Below are 11965 nucleotides of genomic sequence, written 5' to 3'. Positions count from 1 at the left end.
TATTGGACGGGATGAGGGCTCACCTCCAGTTTCTGGGAGAGGGTATCTTTCTGTTCCATGAGATCATTCATGGTTTCCAATTCTTCTTTTAGTTTTTCCATTTCCTGGGAGTACAGGAAGATTAAAAGTGTGCACAACATTAAGTTAAGTGCTGTTTTGAACACAAACTGACCTCTTCTTTGTCCCTCAGAGTTGCCTCCAGTTCCTCGATGGTTTGGTTGAGTTCTGTCTTCTGGGATTTGATAGCCGGGGTTTGGTTGCTCTGGCATTCAAGCTCTGTCACCTACAAGGACAAACTTGAGAATTCAGAACCATGACAAGACAGAGCCTCTTTGAAATGTCCTTTAATCATGAAAACACTAGCTTCACACTCTTCATCTGAATGCTCACTAGTGCCAACGCTCTTCTCTACTCCAACCCTCTCATCTTGAGCGCTCGGTCTTTGCTCCAAATGTATTCCGCATATTAAAACGACTGAGTCACCTTGTCGTGCATGAAATTAAGCATCGGTGGCCCACTTACTCGTTTGTGTAGCCTCTCGGCCTCCTCCTGGTATGCAGCCAGTTGTTGTTTCCACTGTTTGACGTTGGCGGTGGACTCCAGCAGAGCTGCTGTTAGCTTGGCATTGTTCCCCTTTAGTGCCTCCAACTCAGCCTCCCAGTGCTTTGTCATGGCTGGGCTGTAGGAGACAAGCATGCACGGTGATGATCACTCACTGTGACTTACACACAAAGTACACTCAGGTGCAATCATGACAACTTAACAATACACAGAACAGTCAAAGTCTGCAGGGCTTCTAAGCACCCTCCTATCAACCACGCACCCATCTACTTATCTATTCATCAAATGTCCATGCACCAATCCACTTATTTATCCATCAAGTACCAATCCATCATCTATGTGTCTACTGCCCATCTGTCACCACCCCCACCATCATCCATCCATCTATGTACATATCGTACCTACCAACCCATCCATCCATCTATGTCATCAAACATCCGTCATTCATTTTCTTGTTTAATCATATGTTAGGATGTGCCAAATGGCCCCCGGGCCGCACTTTGGACACCCCTGATCTAACCTGATCTAAAGAAAAAAAATCAAAAAAATTGTTACAAAATGAAAATGGTAATATTAATGATGATTATAATAATGGTGATAATAACAATAATAATGGTAATAATGATAAAGATGATAACAATAATGATAATAATGATAATGATAATAACAATAATAATATTACAATGATAATAATAACATGTGGCATGAACATGATTATGTCTTGCAAAAAGGGGTAGGCATTTATAAGCTTTTGCTTCAGCCTACTCCTTTTGGGCTTGTGATCAGATAGTTGAATACAAATGTAAATAATAGATATTTTGATTGATGTAAAAAATGAACTGTAATGTTTCATATATTTGCCCAAATAAAATAAAATTAAAAAAACCTAACTCTAACCCAGCACTTCTCCATTCATTTACTCATCCAGTTATCTATCCAACATCCATTTATATGCACCCACCCATCCAATCACCCATTTACTCATCCATCTATATATCATCCACAAATCCATCAGTGCATCCATCAGTGCATCCATCCATTCACTGATCCATCAAACACCAACACACCTATCCACATTCATCCATGAATTCATCCATTCGTCAATGTAACCACGCACACGTCAACCCGTCCATCAAACACAGACAAAGGCAGCAGTACACATCCAGACTGGAAGCCATTCCACATGGTCCTATTTGACACATAGGCTGTAATCTGAGATTATATCCTCAGACGATCAGAAACCTAATCTGATCCAGATCCATGACTGTCATGAGCTCCATGACAGAGAAGATGTATGTGAAAAAGGAAAAAGTTAAAAGATCAGAGTTAGGGATTACCAGTGACAAGATGTACTTCCTGCTCCCTCCCATCTCCAACAAAGGTTAGTGGCTTCCAGCATGGATGATGTCAGGCATGTGTCAGCTTCATTCTGTAGCATACAGAATGAAAGCCTGGGGCCCAGATGTGACCCGCCACATCATTTTACATGGGCCCTGAAAGCCTGGGAATAATGCACTTCACCTTTTTTTATTCTTTCATTTTGGCAGAGAAATTGTACTGAGTGTAATTCTCCCGCAGTTTAAAGTAATCTGATCATGCAACATTTAAAGCATTTTCTAAATACCACGGATGTCTGCTTGTCACCAAAGCAAGTTCATTCATTCATTCATTTTCTACCGCTTTTCCTCACAAGGGTCGCGGGGGTGCTGGAGCCTATCCCAGCTGTCTTCGGGCGAGAGGCGGGGTCACCCTGGACTGGTCGCCAGCCAATCACAGGGCACATATAGACAAACAACCATTCACACTCACATTCATACCTATGGACAATTTGGAGTGGCCAATTAACCTAGCATGTTTTTGGAATGTGGGAGGAAACCGGAGTACCTGGAGAAAACTCACGCATGCACGGGGAGAACATGCAAACTCCACACAGAGATGGCCGAGGGTGGAATTGAACCCTGGTCTCCTAGCTGTGAGGTCTGCGCGCTAACCACTAGACCACCGTGCCGCCGTGTGATAATATTATGAGGTTATATTCATATATATTGTTAGTTACAGGGCAGCCATAACTGCGACGTGGCCCTCAATGAAAACAAGTTTGACACCCCTGCTGTGGTGATTCCTTAAAAGACACAAAAGAAAGCTTAAGCAGTGTCTGTGTATGACCACAAACGTACCGTTCTATTTTGTTCTACCCCCTCATCTGACACGCACACATCTACACGATCTCTACAGATACGTGCAACTGCACCATTCCACAACTCCCACTCAGTGAAAAAATCCCAGATCTAATTCACTCAACACTCCTACGGCGCCTTCACTTCTTACACAACAGCCGCCCCCTCTAGGAGTGTGAGTGTGTCTGTGTGTGTTTGTGTGTGTGACGTATAGGAGGGAGACGACACCGCATCCTACACATATGAACTGACACACACACACACACACACACATATGCTGTCACCAAGCACGTCAATGTATAAACTCCACACAGTCTCTCTGCTCTGAGAGCAGTAGAGCAGGCGAGACGTGAAGAAGTGAAGATGGAAGAGATGAACGGCAGAAGGTGAAGCAAAAAGGAGAGCGCCCGACACCGGAGGATGAATTTTGGACAATGCAGAAGTGCATGTGGACGGTAAGTTAGCTTTCTGAACTGCTTAAGGACTGTTTTCATTGTGTACTTGCTTTGTTGCTTACGCTGTTATGAGGTAAGAAAATTATTATTTTCATGTGTTTCATCTTAAATTAAAACAAAAAATCCATATCATGTGTGCAGTGTCACCCTAGACATGTTTCAATTTGACTATTCCATTTTTTGTGACTCTTTTCCCCTACTTAAGTTTGAACATTTTTTACCAATCAGTTCAGACTGTTCATGCTTTGTTCACATTTCAGATACTTTACAGCATAACTCCTGAATAAACCATCAACACTGTTTTGTGCTTCACTAGAATTCCCCTCAAAAGGATCAATGTCAAGTTGTGTGATTCTGGAGCTTTTTTTTTTCTGCACACGTACCCTGACGTTGCAGCATCGTCAGGGTGCTTCTTCCCCCTCACTGAGCAAGGAGAAGAAGCAGTTGCCATGGCAGCGGTGGAGGAAGGCACTTGTGGCATCGTGACGTCGGGCATACGCAACGCCTCCGTTCACTCAAGATTATCAAAAAGAATAAAAAAAAAAACGTCCACCTCCTCCATCACTATTGAAACCAGCAGTCACCCAAAGACAAGGAAGACCCCTCTAAAGGGTCTTCCGTCCAGAAAATCATTCCAGACAAGTGGATTGATGAGCTGCCTAATGCATCCAGAGATGTGAAAGCTGTCAGCCCCCGCTTGCTGCCTCTGCCCTTTTCACCCACACACAGCGGCCCACACTTGCATACACTAACACACTGCAGAGATAAACCCTCATCTCATTCCACACACATGCACATCAGCACCGCATGAGTGCTGGCTTATACATGGAGGTGCAAGACAAAGTATAGAAATTAAATACACATTTATTTCTCTACATAGCCATCGATCTGCAGACAATTGTGAATACATTTAAGTCAGGGGGGAAGCTGATTTTCTTTGTAGATTTTATATCTAATACAGAGCAGTGATTACTGTGTACTAATAAACTTGACTTAAAACCTTAGACGTGTTGTTTTATTTCATTTCTTTAATTTCTATAGTTTGCCATTCCAACAGATGAGTGGGGGTAGTTATGACTATTCATTCATTCATTCATTCATCCATTTTCTAAAGCTTATCCTCACAAGGGTCGCGGGGGTGCTGGAGCCTATCCCAGCTGTCTTCGGGCGAGAGGCGGGGTACCAATCACAGGGCACATATAAACAAACAATTGTGCCCTTTGAATTCTGCCTAGCAACAGGTGACAAAATAGATTCCAAACTGTCTAAAACTAGCTTTTCACTAGAAATTACACAAGAAAGACTGAGAAGAAGGAGAATATAAATTATTTTTTTCCCTTAATTAGTAATAGTGATAGTAATTCCCAGCCCGACGTCACCCAGTCAACAAATAAAGATTCATAATAACTCACCAAGTTAAATGTTATGAAGTTAAATGAATAAAAATTACATTATAAAATATATGTATTATTTCTGCCATTTGTAAAGCACACCAGACCAGCAAAAGAGAGTATGCGTCCTACCTACGTGGTTGGTGCCCAACTTGAATTTTTCCTATAAAAGTGCTCCTGACACGCTAAAATAATGTAAAAAAAAACAGCTATGGTTTTGTGTATGATTCTAAAGAGAAAAAAAGATTGTGCTTGTTACATCCACGCCGGCCATGGCAAGTGCCAGTGTCTCCCACGCACACAGCATTAATGGCCGCACACACACACACACATACACCTCGCTACAAGCAGCCCTCATTGCACACAGCTTCTCTGTAGCCATGAAGAATTCATGATGGAGCGCCGGGAATTTCGAAGCATTTGCACTTATGCTTGCCCTTCAAAGATTTTAAATCCATTTAGAAAAATACCACTAAAGTCACACCTCCAACATCGACTTTCATATGAAAGAAATTAATGATCAAGTAGTAAAGGATGGAGTGATTTATTTAATTCAAATTGAGTGGCATGGGATTACAGAGATTTCAAATAAAAAAGATGTGACAGTTTTGGAAGCTTGAATTTATTGTCAATGTTTAGTGTGTTGGTCTTCCTATTTGTCCACCACCCACTCCTCGTATTATGTTTTATAAATCCTGAAAAACACGTCATCAACACCTTTATGGACATGAACCTCACAAATGCACCTCATTTAAATACTCAAACGTGGCTTTGAGAACAGTCTCCATATGGATTCGTTGCACTAACACAAACAAGCTAATCTGTTGCAAAAAGGAACAACGCAACAGTAGCATGCACCGGCATCAAAGAAATACACACATTATTAGATTTCACTTGCATGGGAAATTATTGCACTGCATTTGGCAAACATACAAAGAAACATCTATTAAAAAAATCATGCTTAAATTTGACAGATTCTCTCATCGTCACATATATTCAGTGACAAAGAAAACGTGTTCAATCAATGCACCCAAATGTCACCATGTCAAAGTCATGGCATGCATGTTTGTAAGCAGCCTGATAATACTATTGTGTGTACAGTTGCAGTGGTCAGGCTTGTAATGACAGCAATGTAATCAGAAAGAGCAGACCCGACAAGTCTTAAACTGCTCCCTAAAGAGGAAAGACATGAGAAAGCAGTGATGAATAGAGGGAGAACAGCACCGCCGTGCTGACATGGCAACTAAATAAATAAAAATACACATTTATTGGCGCATACAAGCAAAGAGGCAGGAGGGGGAAAAAAAGAGCACGCACATTGTGTGCTTCAGGCTGACGAGACAGAAAGTAGAGCACCTGCATCTTGTGCAACATGGCGGACACCAGCGTGGGCGACATACCTATGAGTGAAAGCCAGCGCGTTCTGGGACGGTTCTGGTCTGGAGTCCGAGTTTGGGGTCGTGTCACAGATTTCGTCTGTGCCGTTCATGTTTTCCATAGGTGGAGTCACAGGGGTCAAAGGTGATGACAGCTCCCCAGCTGGAGACTCCTGGAGGGGAAATAAGTGTTGTGCTGTGATCAACTACACAGATCAATAGCATCCTTCAATTGTTTATCATTCTGTTACAATCAGGTTGCAATAATGAGGTCCACTGACACATAGGCACTCATTCATTTTCTACCGCTTATACTCACGAGGGTCGCAGGGGGTGCTGGAGCCTATCCCAGCTGTCTTCGGGCGAGAGGTGGGGTACACCCTGGACTGGTCGCCACCCAATCACAGCATTACCCAATATAGTATCCCATAATAAGACTAAATTAGCCATTTAAAACATAAATCAGACTTGTGCTCATGTGTGTTGCTATAAATGGGGGTTCATAGTTGAGTACAGATGCAAGAGTACGAGGGATTTCTATTAGGGATGATTGTTCCAGTTGTGGTGGCACGGCGGGCGAGTGGTTAGCGCGCAGACCTCACAACTAGGAGACCAGGGTTCAATTCCTTGGCCATCTCTGTGTGGAGTTTGCATGTTCTCCCCGTGCATGCGTGGGTTTTCTCTGGGTACTCTGGTTTCCTCCCACATTCCAAAAACATGCTAAGTTCATTCATTCATTCATTTTCTACCGCTTTTTCCTCACGAGGGTCGCGGGGGGTGCTGGAGCCGATCCCAGCTGTCTTCGGGCGAGAGGCGGGGTACACCCTAGACTGGGCACAATCACAGGGCACATGCTAAGTTAAGACTCCAAAATTGTCCATAGATATGAATGTGAGTGTGAATGGTTGTTTGTCTATGTGTGCCCTGTCATTGGCTGGCGTCCAGTCCGGGGTGTACCCCGCCTCTTGCCCGAAGACAGCTGGGATAGGTTCCAGAAAATGGATGAATGAATGAATGAATGTTCCAGTTGTGAGATAATTCAAACCTGCAATAAAAGCCTGTTGGTCTAGCAATCAAGTCTGGTGCTTGTGTATCCCACCATTAACATTACTGACCAGTGTAGAATACAACATATAATTCACAATGTCTTTCACAAAGCATCTACTGAATGTATTTGTATTATAATTAATCTAATTAATCTTATACTTATTTGAGGCATTAATCAGTTCAATATGCATATTTTTGGACTAATAATAGGCAGCATTCAACTGTGTTAACGGCATACAGAATGCTAACCAGATGGCCCCAAGGTTATCATGGTGGCCACACAATCATGAGTTCTGGAAAGGTTCGAATCCCCCTTTGGGCTGCAGCTTCATGACCACAAAAAGTAAAAGCAGTGAGATTAGTTCTCACAAACAGTGAGCTGGAGCCTATCCCAGCTGACTTTGGGTGAGACTTCTAACCAGTCAATGACAGGGCACAGATAGACAACACAACCACTCACACTCACATTCGCACCTATAGACAATTTAGAGTCTTCAGTTAACCTAACATGCATGTTTTGTGGATGTGGGAGAAAGCTGGAGTACCCGGATAAAACCAACACAGGCACAGGGACAACATGCACATTTCACACAGAAATGTTTTCCCACTGAGATTCTCCTAAACGGGAGGCAGATGTGCTAACCACTACGCCACCAGGCTGCCTACACAATGCGTGATTGTTATTTTATTGCACACATATGCACGATTTACATCAATGTATACAGAATACAGGACAACAATGTATTAAAAAATATGGAGCAACAATCTCTCGGGTATTTTATTATAGCAACTGGCAAAGAAAGTGAGAGAAGCTCATAAATGAATCATCGTTCCCATATACATAAATACTTCACTTGGGAAATGATGGATGTGTGTGTGTGTGCACATGTGAGGCTGCCTCTCACACTGATGAACTTTTTATGAGCACTTGCACATGCTGATAGGTCGTTAAATTGCTCACTATAACACTAGGAACATAGTAGAAATGCACCTTATCTTTATGTTCCATACAAGCAGCGAGACAAATCATTTAAATGGTGCAGATACAGTACATGAAACAAAGCTATTAGGACTTAAGGCTGGGTGCACAATGGCTGTGCTTGTGCATCCCGAACGGGCAAAAAGGAAGTCGGAGATAAGAGGCAGATTATGTTTCATGTTACACTTCCCGCTCCTCATTCAAAGTGGTGGAGCTCCATTGGGCTTTGGCTTAATGGGGGAATCATGTCACATACACATCTTGTTTTTTTATTATCATGGAAATTTTTCATGTAGCGACTCCCTCCACTTTCACTACAATGATGTAACGGTGGCCAGAGCGGGGCTGTCCACCTCCTAAAAAACAGTGTCATGAATAAATTGTACCAGACCAGCAAGGGTCAGGACGTCTAGTTTCAATAATGACCACACATGAAACCTGTTAACGACATTTAAATATTTATCTGGAGAATCTCCGGTGAAACACTCTCATTTCCCCCCCACAAGCTTATATAATGTACTGTAAAAACCTCATCTATAGGCTACTTATGATGCACAAAAGCTTTGCTGCTTTCAGTTTATGAATATAAAGTTGCCAGTCTATTATGCTGAGTTAAGAGGCAAACATTCTCCAATAGTGGTAGAGCTTTAGGGAAGCACTGTCAAGCAAGGAACCATATTTGGTTACTTACAGTAAGTGAGAATGGATGCCACACACTCAACATGACCCTGCTGTTTAAACACATGACAACCCGCACATAAACTTTCAAATCTTCCAGATTCTGCACTATTTCTGCTTCTGAACCAAACATCTGCTTAGTAGTCCAAAATTGAAATGGTGAACAATAAACAGGGCGGCACGGGGGACGAGTGGTTAGCACGCAGACCTCACAGCTAGGAGACCAGGGTTCAATTCCACCCTCAGCCATCTCTGTGTGGAGTTTGCATGTTCTCTCTGTGCATGCGTGGGTTTTCTCCGGGTACTCCGGTTTCCTCCCACATTCCAAAAACATGCTAGGTTAATTGGCGACTCCAAATTGTCCATAGGTATGAATGTGAGTGTGAATGCTTGTTTGTCTATATGTGCCCTGTGATTGGCTGGCGACCAGTCCGGGGTGTACCCCGCCTCTCGCCCGAAGACAGCTGGGATAGGCTCCAGCACCCCCGCGACCCTCGTGAGGAAAAGCGGTAGAAAATGAATGAATGAATGAACAATGAATATGAACTATTCATATTTACACTGTGTGAACTGTACTTTGAACTATTTCACGAGAACTATGAACTTGCACAACACTGCTTCTCAACTTATCTTTAAGGGAGAGCCCAACCACCCTAAAGAGAAGAAACTCATTTTGGTCACTATCCAAATCTGGGTGAGGGTAGGAACCGAGATCGACCGGTAAAGTGAGAGCTTTGAATTTCGGCTTAGCTCTCTTTTCAACCCAATGAACCAATGTAGAGTCCACATCACTGCAGACGACACAACCAATCAAAGTCTAATGTAAAACTAGGACTATATTTTGATGAAAAAGTCACTATGAGTAAACTACCATAATAAAGAAAACATACAGATGTACAAAAACATCCCATTTGTTTGTTTTGCATTTTGAAGTTCTACATACAACCGCCTTAAGATCAAGCAATGCAAAATATACATTTTGATCAGGAGTTTCTATAGGCGAACCAAAAAAATCCTTCATTTTTACTTTATTCAAACTCATCTACACAGATGATGTCTTTGGGATATAAAATTCAGCCTTCCAAAGAGCCCCAAAACATGCCTACAAGCAGTTGAAGAACAGCTTTACATTTACTTTACTGGGCATGCCTTTTTAGGCCATTTAACCTTGCTTCTTCCTACTCCTTTGGATATGTGGAACTCTGAATTGATTATGTGATTCCATTACATTGTAACCTGATGCATGTTCAAATAAAATTAAACCATTACCATTACCTGGGAAAAACCACATGGCTCTACTGCTTTATAGTGGGGAGTGTGATGTAACCAAATACAGGATGGTTGTAATGTTAGGTTGAGAATGGTTTTGGTTCTGACAATGTATAATCACTGACAATACCTGTGACGGTGATGTGGCCATTTCCATCTTTTCTTGACTTTTCTCTTTTGCGAGGCGTGCTGCTTCTTTATACTCGGCAAACTTCTCTGCAAACTGGAAACACAAAGCACAGAAGACAGAATTCAGTCAAATTGAAAAGAAATGGAATGGTGTAATCACACCCTCCCACAAAACACACCACACGGTGAAAATCAGTGTGTAATAGCTCAAGTATAAAGTCAAGGGCGGGATAGGCAGAAACTCTTGTTGCCAATAATGACCTGAAGCTGAACTTGGAGAAGTCCCTCGCCATTAATACCACCACAGAAACATGAGCTAACTAGGCCACTGCTGACAACATTTCTGTTACATAGACACACACAGACTGCAAAGCACCATTGTTATAAACATCAAGGTGGTTAAATGGCCATTTCATTTGTTAGTTTTCAGTATCATACTAAAAAAAACTAAACAATGGGAGCAATGGGAGAGATTTACGCACCTAAAGTTTCCATACTTTATTTAGCTTTTACACATTTGGTAATTAATGAGGTTTTAAGTAGAGCTACAATATGCAAACACAAGAAGGGGGAGTGTGACAAAAAACATAATTTATTGAAAACTAAATAAATGAAAGAGGCTGTTTATCAGCTGATCAAAGGTTTAAGACAATTGCTCCAAAAACTAAAAAAACAGAAGAAAAAAAACATCTCAGTAGGACAGAGTCGTGATGAGTAGCTCCACCACACTTCAAAAATTGGTTTGGGTATGCTTGATACGAGTGTTTCCTGGAGGCTATTGGGAACATTGCTCCAAGTGGTGAAGATGGCTTCACAAAGGCCATCAACTGTCTGGAACTGATGGCCATTTTCATAAACTTCCCTTGCCACCCATCATCAAATGTTCTCTATGGGATTTAAACCAGTGGAACATGCAGGATGGGCCAAAAGAGTGATGTTATTTTCCCTGAAGAAGTCCTTGGTCAAGCGAGCATTGTGAACTGCGTTGTCCAGTTAGCACACAGACGAGGGCCCACCTGAAGCTCCAGGGTTCCACCAAATGAAAAAGCACCCCACTCAACTGTGCCGGGTGGAAAACATTTCCTTGTCATGCCAGTAACATTGGAAGCCATCTATCTGACTGATAGCTGGCAGAGCTCCAGACTTTCTTTTAAGATGTGTAGCGAAGCCTGTTTTGTTTTTGGGGGGGTTTGAAATTGTCTGCCATGAAGTGTTACACATATACACAGGGTGGGCTCATCTACTTAAAGGCATGTCAGAGATAGTGTCAGAGAAGATACGTAGACGGAGAAGATAGCTTTTTCTCATGTTTGTTCCATTACTGTACATGATTAAAAAGTCACTTTTGCACAATAAGGGACCTTTAATTTCAAAGTGAATAATGCACACTACCCAATGACAAAACTCAAATGCGCATAGGGTGGGTATCAATTTGGTGCAGTTCCAAATAGGGACTGGTCTAATGAGTTCCTAATGAGTGTCTTGTCCTCAACTTGTCAGAAGCTTTGATTTGTTTTATTACGGAATAAAAGAATTCATCCTTTCCTAAGTGGGGAGCATAGAAGAAAATCTAAACAGTGACATGACATGCAACACTACAGCACATATTTCAAATGTCCCTTTCTAAATATTGAACTTTATTCTTGTGCTCCTAACGGAGTGCTTGGCTCAAATTCAATATGCAGTCAAGCTGAGCACTGGTTGCTTTTAAAAATGTAACTAACATGTCTGCTGGAACTGGTCTCAGGTCTGCCATTATTAGAGAGGCAGCAAGTAACTCAATAGTATTGGACTTTGGTGTAATAGGATAGCTCTTTTGAACGCAAATTACATTGGTTTTAAGGGGTGCACTTTAGATGTGCTATATACTATATATATATATACACACACCATATTTTCTGGA

The 11965-nt window shown here is 42.0% G+C and overlaps 1 protein-coding gene across 3 annotated transcripts in view; it reads right to left on the bottom strand.

Annotated features, from left to right (window-relative positions):
* homer1b (homer scaffold protein 1b) overlaps positions 1–11965 on the bottom strand; it is a 29436-nt gene that overhangs the window by 5047 nt on the left and 12424 nt on the right. For 2 of the 3 annotated variants that reach the window (XM_058072017.1, XM_058072015.1), the window contains 5 exons: positions 10064–10156; positions 5985–6133; positions 523–679; positions 173–283; positions 24–104 (listed from right to left, as the gene is read on the bottom strand). In XM_058072017.1, the coding sequence (XP_057928000.1) occupies positions 24–104; positions 173–283; positions 523–679; positions 5985–6133; positions 10064–10156 (591 nt within the window). Of the gene's footprint in view, positions 1–23; positions 105–172; positions 284–522; positions 680–3621; positions 5758–5984; positions 6134–10063; positions 10157–11965 lie in introns of those variants that run through there. The other variant, XM_058072018.1, reaches the window with a different exon arrangement.

The sequence above is a fragment of the Doryrhamphus excisus genome, chromosome 4, assembly GCF_030265055.1.
Source record: "Doryrhamphus excisus isolate RoL2022-K1 chromosome 4, RoL_Dexc_1.0, whole genome shotgun sequence".
Classification (NCBI taxonomy): Eukaryota; Metazoa; Chordata; class Actinopteri; order Syngnathiformes; family Syngnathidae; genus Doryrhamphus; species Doryrhamphus excisus.
The sequence above is the reverse complement of the archived record's forward strand: the minus strand, read 5'-3'. Positions and strand labels throughout refer to the sequence as shown.